At 44.3% G+C, this 19940-nt stretch overlaps 1 protein-coding gene across 9 annotated transcripts in view; it reads left to right on the forward strand.

The window, feature by feature from the left end:
• The first annotated feature begins 199 nt into the window (after positions 1–199).
• The window catches only part of LOC149122124 (uncharacterized), a 76191-nt gene continuing 56450 nt past the window's right edge, over positions 200–19940 (forward strand). For 5 of the 9 annotated variants that reach the window (XR_016221140.1, XR_016221147.1, XR_016221141.1 and 2 more), the window contains exon 1: positions 200–319. Coding sequence is in view for 2 of the 9 variants with exons in the window: in XM_089313680.1 (XP_089169806.1) it covers positions 311–319 (9 nt within the window). In the remaining 7 variants the exon portion in view is untranslated. Of the gene's footprint in view, positions 320–16251; positions 18595–19940 lie in introns of those variants that run through there. The other 4 variants (XR_016221144.1, XR_016221143.1, XR_016221145.1 and 1 more) reach the window with 3 other exon arrangements.

Raw genomic sequence — 19940 nt, forward strand, 5'->3', positions numbered from 1 at the left:
AAGCAGAGGTAGGTGGGGACGGTGTGAGTGTAGCCCTGGGAAGTGCGGCGAAGGAGGCGGCGGCAGCGGCGGTGAGGGGTGGCGGGGATAGAGGCGGCGGTGAGGCGTGGCGGGGATAGAGGCGGCGGTGGCGGCTCCGGGTCGGACGTCCTGGGCGGGGAAGTGCGGCTGTGCCTCGGCCTAACTGAAGCCTGGGACTTCCTAGGCCGGAAGCCTCAGTGTTCGCTGGCAACGGCTGCAGCGGCAGTGAACCAGGAAGCCAGGAAGCGGCTGCTGTCGTGTGGGCGTCCCGTGGGACGTGGTGCTCTGGATGGCGCAGGTCGGTGGCGGGCGGGGCGGAGCGGAAAGATACCGCGGGGCGGCTCTGGTGCAGAGTCCGGGGTCAGCGGCGTCGGGCGGCCGGGAAGGAAGCAGCAGGTAGGGGCGGCGGTGCTGACGTGATGGGCAGCCGCGGCGAAGGCGGCGGGGCCTCAGTGACGCTGGGGCGGCAGTGAAGCAGGCGGCTGTGGCTCTGCGTTGGGCAGCAGAAGAGAGAGAGGGCGCGGTGGCGGCTTGAGTTGGCCGTGGCGTGGGCATCAGGTGGGCAGTACGGATTAACAGGTTGGGTCCGGACACGTCACAGCAGTCGTAATCTACTAAATGAAGGGGAAGGAAGCTAGGCAGGCAGTTGCGAGGGGGTTTTCTCTAGCTTGGAGAGTGCCCCTTGCCCTGGCTTTAGGCTCACAGCCTGTGGGCGTCATTTGTCAGATGCTTGGGGGCGCACGTTTGATGTGGGAGTTCAGTTTCTGCTTGGGGTGTCTGTGGCCTGTGTTCCAGCGTCTGGATTGGAACTCTGGATCGTTTCCAATTCCAGCTTTCCTGCTGAGGTGTGTCCTGGGGAGATAGCAGGTGATGGCAAGTGTCTGGGTACTTGTCAGCCCCATGGGAGACTGAGTTCCTGGCTCTTAACTTTAGCCTGACCCAGTCCTAGCTGCTGCAGGCATTTAAGGAGTGGGGGAGTAAATGGGAGAGCTCCATCTCTTTGCCTCTTAACCAACTAAAGTTAAAATTCTTCCAAAGTGGGTGGTTTCTATGTATTCTTAAGATTTATTTCAGAGGCAGATATTCATACCCATGCATGTACATGCACACACGCACACACGCACACACACACACACACACACACACGGCAAGAAACAGCCATAAAGAGGATTCTCATCTGCTGGTTGACTTCCCAATTCCCACAACTACTGGGCCTGAGCCTGGCTGAGTTGAGGACTGGAGAACTCATTCCGTGTTCCCAGCAAGGGTGACGGGTACCCAAATGCCTGAGTCCTATCCACTGCCCTCCAGGTCCACATTACAGGAAGGTAGACGCAGGAGCCAGAAACAGCTCCCCGATTTCTTGAGCCATCACAATTGCCTTCCCCATCCACCTTAACAGGAAGCTAGAGTCAGGAGCCGGAGGTGGATACTGAACCCGGGTTCTTCAGGGTTGGGATGCAGGTGACCTTAATTGGCTTGGTAACCAAGATTTCAAATCCTTGTCCCTCTGAATTCGAAAAACCATGACAGTTTAGCAACAGTTTAAAAAAGGAAATTAAGAACTTACAATGTGTTTTAATTTCATTTCCTTCATATATTTATTTCTCTGCATATACTCTTTACCTTTTTCATGTGTACACACATTTTATGTAAATACTTTGGTACTCTGTGGAGCTTCGTGATGTAGCTTTTTTTTTTTTACCATATCCTGTTTATAGTTAATACATTTCAATAATTCTTACTTATTGAATGTACCTTATTTTCTTAGTTCTGTACTGCGTTTTTGCAGTTTGTTTGGCAAATGGGTAAGCGGTGATGTGGGGAACAAATGGATGTGCGTCGGTTTTCTTTGTATGTCTTTTCTTTTTTTCTTTTAATTAGTGTTTAGCAGACTCAGTGTGTTTTGTAGGCACAGCTGTAAGAACACCATGATATTGCCTTCCTCCCTCCCCCTTTCTCCTTTCCACTGTGTTTCCTTCTTCTTTTTCTTTCTGTCTTTGGTTTAGATTTTGAGCCAGTTTTCAAATTACATTACAGTAAAAAGGCTTAATACTTCACTAGATAAGTTTAGCGAGTAAAAAACAAAATTATACCAGTTTAGTGAGACTATAGACACCGAGTGTAAACAGTAATTGAACGGAGAAATGAGCGTTTCATCCCTCTGTGGTAAATCTTTAAGTAGCTGTAGATCATTGAAACTGTGGTAGGATAACATTTTTAACCATCGGTTTCACAAAGGCATAAAACAAAGTTTTACAAACTGTATTCGCATCAGTACTGATACACACAAACATTTCTTTCTGTTCGATTCCCTGAGATTCCTCCCAGCAGCGTCTAAGTGTTCCCCTTTCCCCACATCCATGCCAGCACTTGTTCCTCTGTTGTTTGGATTTCAGCCATTCTAATAGGGGTAAGGAGATACCTCATTGTGGTTTTGATTTGAGTTTCCCTGAAGCCTGGAGATGTTGAGCATTTTTTCATATGGTTGTTTGCCATTTGTATTTGTATTTCTTCTTTCTGAGAATTGTCTCTTGAAGTCCTTTTCCATTTCCGAACTGGATTGATTTTGTTGTTGTTGACTTTTTTAAGTTGCATGTGTATTTGGGATATTAATCCCCTGCAACTATTTTTTCCATTCTGCTGTACGTCTCTCCACTCTAATTGTCATGTGCTTTGTTTCTGAGTTTGATATAGTCCTGTTTCCTTAGTTTTGCTTTTGCTGCCTGTGCTTCGGGGGTTCCCATCCAAGAAGTTGTTCCCACACCATCGTCTTTGAGTGTTTCCCCACGTTTTCTTCTAGCAGCCTCATAATGTCCATAATGTCAGGTCTTAAATTGGGTCCTTGATGTATCTTCAGTTGATTTTTGTATGTGAAGAGAGATATGGATCTACTTTGGTTCTTCTACGTATATGCATTCAGTTTTGCCAGCGCCATTTTGAAAATATTATCCTTAATGCCACTGTGTGGTCTGAGCACTTTTGTCAGAAGTCAGCTGGCTGTCTGTATGCAGATTAAATTCTGGGCTCTCTCGTCTGTCCCATTGAGCTACGCGTTGGATTTTATGCCATTACTAAGCTGTGTTAATTACTGTAACTTTGTAGAATACTTTGAAATCGAGCATTATGATTCATCCAGGTTGGGTTTTCTTGTTCCAGATCACTCCAACTGTTTGTGGCCTTTTGTGATTCCACATGAATTTTCTTTCAAGATTTTACTTATTTGAGAGGTAGAGTTACAGACAGTGAGAGGGAGAGACAGAGAGAAAGGTCTTCCTTTCCCGGGTTCACTCCCCAGATGGCCGCAACGTGCAACATATTATTGTTGCTATACCCTATTCAGCCATGTTGGATCTGTTCTGTATTTTCTTGGAAATGAGGTTATTTTTTCAAAGTGTGTTAGTATTTGTATACCTTTAGTATTAAGGCCTATATGTAACTTACAGATCCCTTTGTCTATACCTTACTTCTTGACAGTGAAAAATGGGGGAGAAACACAGAGGATATACAAACAGCATTTGAAAAATTTTAAAAAATCTGATTTACCATCAAGCTATTCTTCAAACTAGCTGTATTTTTTATTTCATTTAAAAAAAGGAAACCAGCACTTCCTACACTGAATTTAATCAGATAAAGCTTTTCTTTCATTGTGTGAACTCACAGGCTCGTTATCGTTTATTCAGCAAATCTTTGAGGGCCTAAGTACCCCACTTCCACTGGTAGCTCTTCAGAAATTCACATTTTTGCAGGTGAATCACACAAAACGATGTTTTTGGTATAGTCTTGTGAATAAGTATGGATTCTCTGTATAAATTTTCTTGGGTGGCGGATAACTAAGTGGGAGTGTGGAGCAGAGAGAATCAATTCTTTTTCAGTTTCCTGTGGGCACATTTCCTTTTATTAAGTTATAATCAGTCAGAATTTTATTAAATTATAACCAGTCAGAAGCATGGGGACGTGAGCAACTGCTTGCTTTAGTTTTGAGTAATGCATCTCTGTAGAATCAACAGGTGCAGTGGCATACAGGAAAGGACTTTGGAGACCAGAACAGTGTCTTCCTCTAAATGAGTTCATTGTTTGTATCAGCACAGTATTCTTGTGCACTAAGTTTACACTACTTTTGTCATATGCTGTTTTTTTCTATTCGTCCTACATTTTAAATTGAAATGTTTCTTGTATTTTTTTAGTATTCTTTAAGTTCCTTATTTTGGTGAAATTATTAAGTGGACACCTTTAGATTTTCCTAACATCTTGTGGCTCCATAGACACTCTATGGTATTTTAATTGATTTTCAGTCTTTTTTTCTATTGACACTGGCAGTTTTGCACAGACGCTATGATATGTTCTTGGTGCATTAATAGGTTGGTTTGAAAGTCCATGATGCATCAGTTGTTTTTGCGCAAATTTGCATTTTTAAAAACAAGCGTTCATAGTAGAACTGGATTGTTATTTTTCAATTTGTTATCTTCTGTGGAATAGAAACCACCAAAACAGGTAGTGAAATACGCTTTTGCATTTTTTATGCACCTTAGGTTCTTGTTGTCTAGAATTGTCACAAAAGCCTTGTAGCATTTTAATGATTGGGTAAATTGAAGAAAAGTGAGATTGTCACGCTTAGGGAAAATACAAGTTTTCTTTAACTGTGCATCTCAGTATTCAGTGTGTATGTTGATCAACTGAGGGTCTTGTTAACATGCATATTCTGCTTAGCACTCCAGGGCTGGGGCCCAAAACTCTGCCTTTGAACAAGATCCCAGGTGACGGCCATGCTGCTGGCTTCGTTTGAATATACGAATTAGTGTAAACTGTGAGTTCATTTCTGGTAGCCTCATTTGACAATGATGTGAAATCAACCTCAGTGTTTTTTTAGCCTAATATACCCAAAGTACTATCATTTCAACATTTAATTGATATGCTGAAAACTGTTAAGAGATTTCTTTAGTGTTTTTGGACCAAAGTGTTTAAAATCCAATGTATATTTTGCATTTACAGCCCATTTCAGCTTGGACTAGTCACGTGTAGTGTGTCCAGCATGTCACCCAGGATTGGTAGTGGCCACCTGCTGGGCCAGTACAGTGCTGGAGTATACTATCTAGATCAGCCACTCCCTTGTGGTTCTATAAAAAAAAGTTTCATGTGCCTCATTTCTGCTCTACTCTATTTATGCAAAGCAAGGTCGGGATTGATAGGACCTTGAGTTATAGGGTGCAGCTCGTTTTAATTTTATTCTTTGTAAGTGCACATTCATTATAGAAGACTTGGACAATACAGGGAATGGAGGAAAAATCAAATTACATCAAATCCGGTCATTGAGTCAATTGCTACTTTTCCCCAGGAGGAAATTTTTATGCCATGAAGTACTAGGGTTGTATAAAACCTTTCCAGATCACTTTATAAAACTTGTTTTATACACTTGTATTTAGTATTTACATAGTGGATTCAGCAGAAGGTTGATGTTGACAGTGTCAGTCTGAGAGGACTGACCAGGAGTACTTTTAGTGTTCAGGGAATAGTAATACTTACCTTTACCCTTAACTAATATGTGATGTAATCTTTTAGTTAGGTTTAAGTTTGAGTACCTCTACTTGGACGACACTGGGCACACTCCTGCGTTTTTGTATATGTTTTCTTGGGAGTGTTACAGATTTGACTGACATCCTGTATATATAATACTTTTAAAGCAGTTAGTTAAATGCTTGGTCATTAATGCCATAAATTATTAGATATACTCTTACTCAACTGGATGTGCAGTGTCAAGGAGCAGTCATTTGTCATTATTTGGGACACTGACACCCAATCTTGGAATATTGGAATGCCTATTTTGCAAGATCTGGTTCCACTCCCATATGCTGGGTGAGGTTGGATCACTTCCACATATGTGGTATACCTGGCTTGAATTCCTACCTTAGTTTTCCTCACCATCATCTCCCTAGACCCACAAATAGTGTGATTTGCATATACATTAAGTAGTCGAGTTAACACCCTGGGGCCCAGCCATCTAATGCCCAGCAGTAGAACTAACGCTTGACAGCAGAGACGGTTCTACCTGCTGTTAGCAAGACATTCAGTGTGTGTATATTTGACATAGGTACGTAGTGATGGAACAAGGACAGGCGCCTCAGCCACTTTAGGTTTCTGTGACCCTTACCTTCTCTCAAGGGACCAATTTAGTCTCTCAGTGTGGTGTTCTCCACCCCACCCCCTGCATTATTCCCCATGTTTGGAAGCCAGGGGGCCAAAACTTGAAAAACTTGTATGGAGAAGGTTACCTCTGTTTACTGCCCCCCCCACCCCTAGTGCACCGAAGATATAAAAAGGTCCAGCCTATTGGGGTCTGGGCACTCTGCTGTGTATTGTGTGTGTGTGTGTGTGTGTGTGCGCGCGCGCTTGTGCTTGTGTGCTAGCTGTTGGTCACCCATCTCTGCAGATTTGTTTTCTTTGGATAAGCTTTGTCTGGCTGTGAGTTCGTATTCTGTCTTTTCTCTGATCTGCACCCTTTTGCTTATATTTGGTGCCCCGTGTGAGAAATAGAGGGAAGGGCCAGCATCTTGTCCCAATCTGCCGATCTCGTATTCTCTGGGTGAGAGCTGTGACCCCCCCACCTTTCATCTGGACAAATCCTTCCCCTTTTTAGTGCCTCCACCCACCCCTAACCTTCTCTTTCCTACAATCTCCTTTTTCCCTTCTGACCTGGAAGGCCCTGAGAGACGCCTCTCCAGAACATTTTCTCACTCCCGCTTGCACTTCTCATTTGGAGCGAATTCACAGCCAGAGCCTTTGCCTGATCTCATCGCTACATGCCCACATCGGACCTAGTTCTCAGCCCATCAGATTGGTAAGAGAGGTCACTCTCACCTCAGGCATGCTGGGGCGATGCTCGTGACCAGTTCATCCCCCCTCGGAGGGCCTGGGTGTTTAGTTGGTTTCTGTCGCTGCCTCCTGTTAGAGGACTCAGGACTTAGGTGCTCGGTTGAGGTGATTTTTTTTCCCAGGGAAACCCTGCTAGAAGAACCTCTTCCCTCAGACCGTAGTTTGCTTAATCCATGGGTTCCAAATTTCAGCTCCCCTCTGGCCTGCCTCTGCAGACTTGCACAAGCTGGGCCTGAAGGGGGAGACAAAGCCAAAGCGATTATTCCACCTCAGCACGAATTTGGTGTTTTTTTTTTGTCTCAAAATTCTCCAAGATTTTAATAACTTCACACAGAGAAAAGGCAAATGGTCAGAAGCCCCTATTCCAAGCCTTTTTCCTCCATTGGGGTCAACGTTGCTCACTCTAATTTCTCATGGAGGAAGAAGGCCTGGAGCCACCCCTTAAATCGTCAGCCTGCCCACCCCTCCTTTCTCCCACACCTGAGAAGCTGGCCTTTCAGGAACACAACCCTTTACGCACTCCATTCCCCCTCTTTCTCTGGTGCCTCCTTTTCCCTCTCCACTGGCAACAAGGAAAGTTAGCACCCTTCCAGCCTCTTCTCCCCGGAATTCTCTTTATCCTGCTCTTCCTGAGGGAGATCAAACTCTCTGTAAGCTCTCCTCCCCTCCCTCATATCATCCTCTCTGAGATCCTGGCCCGGGAGTGTGACCCTCCTCCCTGCCCACCCCAGGGTCCTCCCAAGCGTCCATCTGGTGATTCCTGTCTGGCCAACCCACCTGATTCCCCTTCATTAAGCCCCCCTGAGGTCAGCTTTTCTCATTCCAAGCCCAAAAACCAGAGAAACACTTGGAATCTCCCCTAGAACCCTCGACTTTCCCTCCCACTGTTCTCTCAGGGATGCTGCAGCCTCTGGACCATGACCCTCTCCTTACCCTTCCCCCTGTCTGGCTCTTCCCCACTCCTGTCACTGGCAGCCAAAACTGGCTCTTTCCTCTCTTTCTGATCTCTCCTCTCCAGTCTCCTCTGCCAGTCCCTCCCCCTGGATGTAGAAAGATAGTGTAAAGGCTAGCAGAATGTGTATTGGCTCTGGAAAGCTCTGCACCTGAGACATGCCAAGCTCCAAAGACAATGCACTGTAAACTTCAACTAGGAGCCTTTCTCACGTGTGCCCACCTTCTCAGGGTCCATGTGGTGCTCAGCACCTCCCCCAACAAGAGCTTAAGAAAGGACTCTGCCTGCTGCTCAGATGCAATGAAGCCTGACTTCAGCACCACCACCCACACTCCCACATGCCACCCTCTGTCCCACAAGCTAAGCCCCTGCTCTCTTTACGGTCCCCCCCTTTCTGTCCTAATTAAAATAGTCTTCTCTACCCATCGCTTCCCTGCTCCTATGAACCCAAAAATCCTGAAACTTAATGTAATGGAGCTGCATCTCACACTGCTCCTCTCACATCTAAATTCTCTCTTGCACAAAGACAGAACCTCTTTTCCAGCCATCTCTAATAATATGTTTCGCAGAGCTATCAAAACAAAACAAAACAAAACAAAACAAAACAAAAAAAAACAAAAAACTGAGGAGCAGGGGTGAGTCCTGAGCAACTGTGTTCCAAAGAATGCTCCATGCCTAGTCGCCTTCCATCTTTTCCCCTCCCTTGTCTAGTGGCAGACAAAAATCTCTCTGCTAGTAACAAACTGTTCTGTCACTCTCCTGTACTGTGTCATATGTGTGCATGTATTGTATGTCCACATGGGAAAATTTATTAACAGCTCTCTGTTTCAATTGGGTTACACTTGTGTTAGACATTTGAGAAGTATTTCCAACTATATGTACTCTTAACATTGGTTGAAGGCATTGGACCTTTCGGTAAATGTTTTCATAAGTTATTTGACAGCTGAAATGTTTGCTAAGTTTTCACGGGATTTTAAGTTATTGACAGTAAGCAGTCTGGAAATCTGACTTGTTCCCTCATTTCTCTAGTCTCTTCAAGATGGGGAACTGATTCTATTCTGCAGGACTCCCCATCAGGGTGTACAGTTTGATCTTCAGACCTTATATTAGACAGTTTCGATAGGGTGGTCTCAAGGTTTTGATCTTACATAGAAGAACATAGCTCTCCTCATTGGCATCATCTTACCTCACAGGAAGAATATTGTCGTAATATGCCTGTGACCGTAGATTGCTAGCTCAGGCCACCAAAGATTAGCGACGGGATTGAGCGCCCCCTTGGCTGCCATTCCTAAAGGCTGCTTCTGGGTTCTACTTTAACAGAGACCAGGAGAAAGAGGAGCGAGTGAGGCAGCAATAGCAATGTAAAGTTAGGTGGCAGGCCAGTTAATGGCCACTTTACACCATGATCTGCCATCAAGGAGACCCAGCCAGGCCAGTCCACCCTTGAATGGCACCTGTTTAGAAAATGAGGGGTCAGGGCATCGGGCAAGTAGCTGTCATGAAGAGCCCTGTCGGCTGTGACAAGAGCCAGGCCACTGGAAAACGGAACTGCCCTCGGGGTTGAAGGACTCCTGGGTCAGAACCGCAGACCCTGTTGGCCCCAGGCTAAAAAGCGTTTCCCTCTGCCCAGCTCCCAAAGTAACCACCGCCATCAGGAGGACAGCCTCGGGTCAGCACCAATCAAGGCAGATGCCACTTCTTCAATACTAACTTCCTATTCAGGCCAGCCCTCCTCCCCGGCCAACAAGGTAATGGAAGTCAACGGGGTGTCTTCCCCAAGGGGGTTCACATCTCCCTTACTATGTCTCATGCAGGGCTACATGTGAAGAGACAGGCAGGTCTGGACCTCACAGATTCCTTGGCCATGCCTTAAAACACACCTGCTTATTACTGAACCCCGTCTGTCAGTTTCCATTTGCATCTCAGTAGGAAAACTCCCTCCTTTCTTAGATCCTGTAACAATGACTGTGTCCTGTGGCTTGCACCTTGTGTTTCTAATCTGCTTGTTAGACACCCTACACATGGAGTGGTCAGGCATAAACCTGTCTTCGCATTAACTGGACAGGACTCTTTCTTTCCTATATCCCCCATTGTCCTCATTTTGGCATCGTTCCCACCATGGGCAATGTTTCTGATTTGTCTTTTTATCCTCGTAATCGTTAGCTGCTATTCCTACCATGTACAACATGTACATGTTTCAGAAGCCCTTACAGGAGGCTGTGACTGCTGTAGCTCGAGCCGTCACGCAGGAGCAATACAAGGCTGCTTGTTCTCTCCTTCTCCAATCAATCTGATCCAGTGTATAGATACCCTGCCCCACGTCTACACCCCGTATCAGCAGGAAGTAGCCAGAAAGAAACCAGCGCCCCGCTTCCTTATCTATACTCAAAATCAGGATTGATGGAACAAGGACAGATGTCTCAGCCATTTTAAAAAACTCCTGGTTACTCATGCCTTCTTTCAAGAGACCAGTTTCATCTCACATCCTGTTGTTCTCCCCTCCACCCCCCCACCGCCTGCATTCTCCCCAGGTTTGGAAGCCAGGAGGCCAAACTTGAAGAACCTGTATAGAGATGCTCGTCTCCACCTGCTACCACCCACACCCACCATTAGCCCACCTAAGATTTAAAAAGGCCCTTCCTACTGGGGTCTGGGCCATCTGCCACGTGTTCAGTCTGTGTGCTCGCTGGCAGTTGGTCCAACTCTGGGAGTTTCTTTTCTTTGACTAAGTTTGATCTGGCTGTGAGTTTGTATTGTGACTGCTGTGGATCTGCACCCTTTCCCCTGCATTTGGTGCCCAGTGTGAGGAGGCACTGCTCTGTTTAGTCTTTACTTCAATGTTTGTATGACAATATGTCAGAAACAACCTGACGCTTGGCAGCTTCTGCAAGGTTCTGGCCTGTTCTGCAGTCTGTTTGGTGTGTGTGTGGGGGGGGGGGCGGTGCTGATAGTCAAAAAGCAGACTAATACTAGTAAAAATATGTTTCTCTGGGGTGTTTTGGATAGGATGCAAAGTGATGAAAAAACTTTTTTGCACTTAATGGTTGGGTTTTGAAAAATGGTTTTTTGGTTTTATTTATTTAAAAGACATAAAGGCACAGTACAGATAGTGACAGAGTGACGGGGGCCTGGGGTTCTTCCATCCACTGGTTCGCTCCCTAAATGATTGCCATTGCCAGGGCTCGCCAGAGCAAAAACCTTGAGCCTGGAATTCCATTGAGGTCTTCCGTGTTGGTGGGAGAGCTCGACTATTGAGACATCTGCTGCCTTGCTGGGCACATTAGCTGGAGGCTGGATCAGCAGTGGAACAGCTGGGACTCGAACCAGTGCCCTTATGGGATGCTGGCCTCATAGGCGGCGGTTCATCTGCTGTGCCTCAGTGCTAGCCCAAGTGAGGAGCAGGTTTGCAGACAGTTTCCGGGTTCATGGAAGTATCTACCTGTTGATTGTGAAGAGATGCATTCTGGTTTGGGATGGCTAGGGAAGTAGGAATGTAGAGTGAGGTAAGTTGAAAGGAGTAGGGTTCTCTGTGACCTTCTGCCTTCTCCTGAGGTTTTCTGTTGGTTTCTGTTCCTGCTGTCTCTTGGCCCTTGGATAATCAAAAGCATTTGTGTTTAAGGCTGAATACACAAGTACCTGAATCTGTTATCATGAGACACTGAATTGACAAAGGCTACCGAGTGTTCATGCACGCAATTTCCCTTTTTAAAGCTCTAGGATTATTGATTTAAGTTTCACATGGTTTTTAAATAGAGTGTGTATGACTTTAGTTAATATTTTAGCCCTCCAAATGTCCCATTTAGTTGGATCTGGACTAGTTTTATACATGCCCGCATGTAAATTTTTAAGCTTTGCTATCTTGTTCACAGTGCATAGATTCTCACGCAGAGTTGTCATTTTGTTACCCAAGCCTAAATGTAATTTAGGTTTTAATTTGTCTCCTATTTAAGCCCAGATCTACTTTCGTTAAATCTAATTTCATGGCTTTTCCCAATTATCATATTCTTTTTTATCTCTGATAAAATGAAATTTAATTGTGAAAACTGAAAGGTTTGAAAAATAGTCACATCTTTAGATGGCACAGAGATCTCTGCCCATTGGTCAAAGTCTTTATATAATAAATATGTAATATAAAGCTTTTATATTGACTTTTACTTGATCTGCATTTTTCTTACAAGTACAATAAACTTTCTAATGTACTTGGTTTCATTTTTTGCTTACGAAGCTTTATGTGTCCTGCCTCTGTGTTTGCATAAGTGTTTGTAACTTTTTGTCACTCATTGACTGAAGCTATATGTGGGGACATGCCTGAAGAATGGCTTCCTTGTTGTTGTTAAAATTTTCTTCATTTTGGCCAGCGCCGCGGCTCACTAGGCTAATCCTCCGCCTTGTGGCGCTGGCACACCGGGTTCTAGTCCCGGTCGGGGCGCCGGATTCCGTCCTGGTTGCCCCTCTTCCAGGCCAGCTCTCTGCTGTGGCCATGGAGTGCAGTGGAGGATGGCCCAAAGTACTTGGGCCCTACACCCCATGGGAGACCAGGATAAGTACCTGGCTCCTGCCATCGGATCAGCGCGATGCGCTAGCCGCAGCGCGCCGGCCGCGGCAGCCATTGGAGGGTGAACCAACGGCAAAGGAAGACCTTTCTCTCTGTCTCTCTCTCTCTCTCTGTCCACTCTGCCTGTCACAAAATTAAAAAAAAAAAGATTTATTCATTTGAAAGGGAGGATTACAGAGAGGCAGAGAGATTGAGAACGCTGGTTCATTCCCCAAAGGGCTGCAGTGGCCAGAGCTGTGCCGGTCCAAAGCTGGGATCCAGGGTTTCTTCTGGTCTCCCGTGTGGGTGCAGGGCCCCGAGGATTTTAGCCATCTTATACTGCTTTTCCAGGTCATAGCATAGAGCTTGATTGGAAGTGGGACAGCCCGGACTCAAACCAACACTGCAGGCGGCGGCTTTACCAGTTTTGAAACAGCGTGGGCCCCGGGAATGGTTTCTTGAATTACGTGTGTGTGTGTGTGTGTGTGTGTGTGTGTGTGTATGAATAATAGAGCAAGGTTTTTATCCACTGATTCACTCGCTGGATGACCACAATGGCCAGGCCAAAGCTAGGAGCCAAGAACCCAATCCAGATCTCCCACATGGATGGCAGGAGTCCAAGCACTGGGGTTGTCTTCTGCCCTCCCAGTTGCATTAGCAGGGAGCTGAATCAGAAGCCAAAGAGCCAGGATTCAAAACCTTAAGTCCCATATGGGAAGCTGGTGTCCCAAATGCAGCTTAACCCTCTGAACCACACCTCCAGATCCACTCAGATTTATCCAGTATCAGACAGAATCTACTTTGTATTACTGATCATTAATCTCCTTTTCACACAACATTTGCACTAGTAATGTCTCAGCGAATGCTGATAAATTGGTGTTTGGAAAGCAATATGGAAATAGATCTCAAGAATGCAAGGTGCAAAAGGAAGATTGAGCCAAGGGATCAGAAGATTGTTTCTCAGGCCATAATTTATATCCTGCAAGAAAGCAGAATTAGCAGACAACAGGTATGCCCATGTGTTACGGAGTAACGATTCCATGTTGTCTGTTGGCAATGGTTTTTCATGAGGGGCTTTTCCATGAGCTTTCTGAAGTTCACATGCATGGATTTAAAAAATAAATTGCACCTGCAAGTGGCCCCAAGTGATGACCTGATTGGCAACAACCAGGAGAGTCAAGATATAAGTTTGAATCAAAATGTCATCACCAACAGCCGTACATCAACTCCCAAGAGAATCAAGTTAAGAAAAAGACTCAATTTAAGCTCAAGTCATAGTCCAAAACTGATTAACAAAAAGGTGAATTGCTCAGGAATGAAACCAGAAGCATGCAATATATTTCAATATGTGAAAAAAATTGCACCAAAGTAAATATGTAAATGTCATTTTCCACAAACTTCAGCAAATACTCTTGTACTTTTAATTGTTTTAATCTTTGTTGGAACATAAGCTCTCTGAGAAGGCAGAACATTTTGTTTTGTTCAACAGGGTGTTAGAAGTGCCTAGCACATAGTGTGTGCTCATAAACATCTGTCAGCTTTATTGAAACACAGAATTAGCCCCAAGCCTCGCGTTAAATACAGTTAGTTAGATGGTTCTGTATTGAAAAACAGTGCAGTCCTAGGTGCAGAAAGAAATTTGTTCCAATTTTCTAATCTCGTGTAACAAGTCATCCCAGACGTTGTGGTTTAAATGGTACTTATTAATTTCCCAGTATTTGAGGGATGGCTGGGTGGTTCTTACTTGGAGTTCTTGTGTGTATAGTCTGGTGGTGGCTGGGCTGATGGTTCCTTCATCATGAGGCTGTTGAAAGCTGGCAGAAAGTAACCATTTCTTCCTCCAGGTGGTGTCTCCACTTGGCTCACTTCTGCTTCCTCACAACATGGGCAGTAGGAGTGATTTCTTACACCATAGCTGGATCCCCATAGAGCCAGTGTTAGGAGAGGCCCAGGTGGCAGCTGTCTTGCTGCCTTAGAAGCCTTAAGATCATTTATGCATGTTCCAGGAAGGAAAGGATTCATCTACTCACAGGATGTTAAACTCATGATGTTATTGACAAAGTGACCTTCTGAACAGAATGCCATGGAAAATATGGAGCAAATAGTGTTGAACGGTAATTAAGAGTGAAACGGTGTGTCTGGTTAGGTTGCCTTGGGCAAGCCCTGACTTCACCATACACCAGTTCTCTTTGACACATCTTGGCCATTTCAGGTTCAGTTTCTCACCCATAATAATGAATAAGCCCATTCAAATTGCATCGTTAGATTATTCTGCCATTAGGCATGTTTTGGTGGAACATTTTGAGACTCATTGTAAAAGGAACATGGAAGCTAACATAATCAAACTAATTTGGAATATTGTTTTTCTTGTCACTTTGACCACTAAATAACTCTAAAAGTGGAATGAACCAGTGATTGGTTGGTCTTAAGTTTTAGGAATGTAGGGAGATGATCCTTCTTGTCTTTGGCCTTGGGTGCATGCATTACGGTGCAAAAATGCTGCAAAATCATCCCATCCCTGACTTTCTTGAAGTTTACTATTAGATAAATTTATTACAGATCAGTCCTTACTGATATTTAGATCTCTGTTCTTTAATGCTAGAAGTGTACTCCTCAGTGAGCCTGAAGAAAATTCTACTTCTTTGCAATGAATTCTGCTACCACTCCAGATTCATCCTGTTAGCCATCTGATGCAACGTTGAATGAGTTTTCTGAATCAATGCTGGTTTCTTGGAAGCCGAACCATGTAAAGGCTTTCAAAGTTAGAACCTGTACCTGTTGTTCTTATGAAGCCAGGCAGGGTCCGTTGATTGGCTTCTGGATATGTGAAAGTGAAGAATTTGGAGATTGCTTTTGGGACCATTTCCTAATCTTATGCTGAAGCATCAGTTCTGTTTGTCCTGAGGTTATTTCAGGTAGTTAATAGATCTGCCTTCTCTTCATTTCACTTGATCTTAGACAGCAAGGCATTCTGATTGTTGAGCGTTACTGTGTTTTTATCTTTTTTCTTGTTATCTCTACATTCTTCTGTAATGATGGAGTGTCAGAAGAGGCTCACCGAAATAAAAATCAAAGGACTGTTTTCATTTTCTAGTACTACCTTGTAGATCGTCTGTTCACATAACCATCAGTATTCCACCTTCTTCTTGGCATATTATGAGGGAACCATGAAAGGTTTTAAAAACTCATAAGAGCATTCAAGTGCAAGTCATTCTTAACAATGGAAAGGAGATAGATGTTGTTGTTTTCCAGTTCTGAAGAAGGTAGACTTCCAAAATGTTTAAGGTGTGCTGGGAATATTATAGGAGATAAAGATCGACTTTTCTGCACCTGGTCGTGAATGTTTTTCAGACCAAGGATGTGATTTCTGTTCCTCCTGCCTCGTTCTTTTAAATGCTGTAGTCGTTTTCAGTCTTCCTCAGTGAATGTTCTTACTCCCATCTCCCCATACGTTCCACCCAGTATCCGTGTTGACCCACATTTTTTTGCCTTTAAAGAGAGTTACCATCAAGGAGGATGAGCAGACCAGAGTCATTGTTGTGGCCAGATTCATGAGGAGTGGTAGGAATCTAAATGATAATTGTGTACACACAGGTCACCATGGGTGCCTTGTGAATAGTATTTCCAGTGTGGAATGAAGAGCATTACAGTCTTTTGATAGAACACAACACAACCAGAGTACTCAGATACAGTTGTCTCTAGAGATTCACATGTGGGAACTTACCACAAGAAGTGGTAGAAAAATGTGACTGCAAGATCTTAGTGTAGGCTTTGAAAGTAACGTTCACAGTCATTTCAGTGTTGCTGATGGGAAAATTACTCTTGAGGATACGCAGCATTTAGAATGAGTATTTTATAAAACCTAGTAACTCAAATTTCGAGACAATTCGTGATGCAGGAGTCATTCCAAGTATTATGTTGTCGTTGTCCATTCATGGAGACGTGCATGGAATCAGGAGCCTGAAAAGAGTGATGGTCTCTTTAAGATCCTTCAGTGGGGCAACCAAACTTTGCTTTCATTATGGAAACAGTTGTAAAGGACAGTTTCTTACTTCCCAAATTTCGTGTCATGGGGCTTCTTATTCATGTCAGTCATGAACTCTGGGAAGTGACAACAATCCCAGTTGTGAGTAAAAGGCCCATGGAAGTGACACAGATTTGGGAAAGCCGAGAATTTGTTTGGAAGTTGAGATAAAGAATGGACTCTGGGTATATCAGATGTTTCATACTTTGTTTTTAAAAACAGAATAGTTAACGTGTTTGTAGGAATAGATAGCATGTGAGGATTCAAACTTGACAACACACGTTAGATGTTTTTGTAAAAGCTGCTTTGGTTTTCAGTCGTTTACTCTATTTCACTGCCTTTCCACTCTTGTAAATTAACTATTCAACTGCTACACAGTCTTTATAACTTTATGTTTTACATAATTATAGTCTGTGCTGCTTCATAGTAAGACTGTACTCCACCCAAATTAGAAGCAGTCGAAGAAATTAATTCAATAGCAGTCAAATTCACGTAAGTGAATGCTGGAGGCTCAAGGATGTGTAAGTACTGATTTGGCAACATCTAATGCTGGAGGCTCAAGGATGTGTAAGTACTGATTTTGTGCTGCTGGCACAAAACTTCTCTTTATTTGTATTATTAGAAGGATATAGTATAAGTCTTTGTCAATGAAATCCTCAGAAAGGAGGTGATTAAATAGAACTAAGTACTTCCTCAACATACATACCACTTACTTGCTGATCGGTATCGGGAAATACTGAAACTGGCTTCTCATGAAACTTTTGGTCCCGGGGAACAAGGTCTTGTAGGTCCATCTCATTAAAGATTTGTTTAGTTGAAAGGCAGAGTTGACAGGGAGATCTTCCATCTGCCATTTCACTCCCCAAATGGCCACAATGGAGAGCGTTAGGCCAGGCCAAAGGCAGAAGCCTGGAACTGCATCCGGGTCTCCCAAAGTGGTGCATGGACCCAAACACTTAGGCCTCATCAACTGCTTTCACTGGCAGATTAGCAGGGAGATGGAATGAAGTGGAGCATTGGGACTCGAACCTGTGCTCACATGGGATGCTGGCATTGTGGGCTGCGGCTTAACTGACCGTGCCATAGTGCCAGGTCATATCAGGCCCATTTCTAAAACATTGGAGATGTTTTGGGAAAATCACTTTGGTCAGACCTGCTCGGTAAAGCAATCCCAACAGAGTTCCTTTCCTCTGCTGCTTCACTGCTCGACTGCCTGCAACTGCTGGGGCTGGGCCAGGCCAAAGCTAGGAGCCGGGAACTCAGTCCAAGCCTCCCACGTTGGAGGAAGGGAACCAGATGATTGAGTCAACATCTACTGCCTCCGTGTGTGTGCATTAGCAGGAAATTGAATCGAAACTGGTGCTTGGTCATGTATGGAATTTGGATTTCAAACCAGGATTTGGTTCCCAACTGCATCACGTACTCTAATCTGTCATTAAAAATGTTGTAATCTGTGTATGCCTTCATTCTCCTTCTGTTTTCTCCGTTGCAGCCTTACACTTCTAGTCATCTACGAGACCCTCATCCACCCAGTTTCCACCATTGCACCACCATCCCTCCTACTCTATGTTAGCTTCAACCTACTTGAGGGCCTACATACTTGCCTCCCACTCTGTCCTCTCTGTATATCCTCCCATTCCTTCTGGCCCACCACGTTGGACTCACTTTCCTCATAACCTCGAACCCTTGGGGAGAGCCTCAGGTGGCCACTGGGCTCACAGCCCAAGAATGTCCAGAAGATTCTACTTGTTCTTCCTTCCTCATTGTACCCCCCACCCCATCCCAGCTTAGGTGGCAACTAAGGCAGGGATGCCTGTGCCTACCCATCTGCCAAGACTCCCTGTAGCACCTGCTCCTCAGCTGTCTACCTGGCCAGCCTGCACCCTTCCTTGGAGCTCTAGAGCCCCTCAGACCAGGATGGTTTCAGGCCCTTGCTGGGTGGGAGCTCATCCACCTACCCCTCTGGATGGGCAGTGGTTGTAGGTTTTGAGGCCACAGTGCATTTGGTATTATGTACTAGGAGCATAAGGACTACTAGCTGCATGGAGCTGAGGTCAACAGTGGGCTCCCAGCCATGTCCACCTTCTCAGTGCCCCCATAGCCGTGTATGGTGGCATCTCCAGCAATACACCGCCCCTCCCATCAGTGAGCAGACAGCCTCATGGGCTCCTGAGGGACCACGGCCACCAGCAGGTATGGTCTCTTATGTTTATTTATTTATCTCTCTCTCTCTCTCTCTCTCTCTCTGTGTGTGTATGTGTGTGTGTGTGTGTGTGTGTGTGTGATTTTTTAAAAATAAGCATTAGTTGATGTTAAAACAGAGAAGGGAATGGTTGTTTTTCTGTCTTAAAAACTGTTCAAAAGAGAAAGAAGAAAACAGGCATGTACCAGTTCAAACAAGAACAGATCCCATAGATGGATCAATCCCTGTATTCCTGCAACTCCTGGAACATGACCAGGCTGAATCTGAGAACCAAGGCTTTGAAGCACAGTTCAGGTCTCCCAAGTGGGCAGATGTGAGATAACTACTGGAGTCAGCATCAGCTGTCTCACTGGAACCATGTTTGTAGGAAGCTGGAATCCCAGGATGAAACCCAGAATTAAACCCAGGCACTGTCTTATTGGACCTACATAGGCCTCTTCCTAGCCTCTTAACTGTTTGGCTAACCGCTGCAAGGATGGTTCCCCTCTTCTTTGTCCCCTTCGTGCATGCCTGTAAGGAATGAGTTCCTTACATTTTCATCCTGTAGTTACTAACTCAGTAATGTGCCAAGTACTTTACTGCTGTATTCTATCATTCTAATAATTTTCAAGATTTCTTCCATAAAAAAGGTTAAAAAGTGGAAGAAAGGAATCAGTTAAGGTTTTAAAATTTAATAAAAGAAGAAAAGTGTGACTCCACTGAACATTTGGCCAAATATATGATTCCAAGGTGAATGTGGATGCCTTTCTTGTCCTAATGAAACTGAAACAGTTGGGGCTGTCCTTTTGTTTGTACAACTTAGATTTGAGAGGCTGATGCCTGTGTCCTCAAAGTATGACATTTCAGTTGTCAAATGTAGCTACGCAAAGATTTCAGAAAATGATAACCTCGGGGAGTAGTAAATATGTGTGTCCCTGACAGCGGTTTCGTTTAGTTGTGTTTTGATGAGTGGAAACCATACATGAAAATTGATTGCAGGAAATAACTTATGATATCCTTGCTTTTAGTAACATACATATAAAGTAATGGAGATTTGATTTATGGTAACGATTCTACAATCATATATGTGGGCCTGACCTCTTTGCTTTAAGCAGCTACTGCATAGAGATGCAAGCACCTTCATTGAAGCATTGAAGTTAAAAGTCATGTTAGTATTCTTGTCTGCCACTTCTTAAATATATTCCTTTCTCTGTTGTGCCTGTGTAGTTAGTGCACAGAGTGGGAGAAAATGATTTAGAAAGTGTTTCTTTTAGTTTCTGAAAGACAGTGTGTATAATTGTTGTCATTTCTTTGAATATTTGGCATAATTCACCTCTAAAACCATCAGGGAGTAGAG

This window comes from Oryctolagus cuniculus, chromosome 15 (genome assembly GCF_051225735.1).
Source record: "Oryctolagus cuniculus isolate XC-2025 breed Fujian yellow rabbit chromosome 15, ASM5122573v1, whole genome shotgun sequence".
Classification (NCBI taxonomy): Eukaryota; Metazoa; Chordata; class Mammalia; order Lagomorpha; family Leporidae; genus Oryctolagus; species Oryctolagus cuniculus.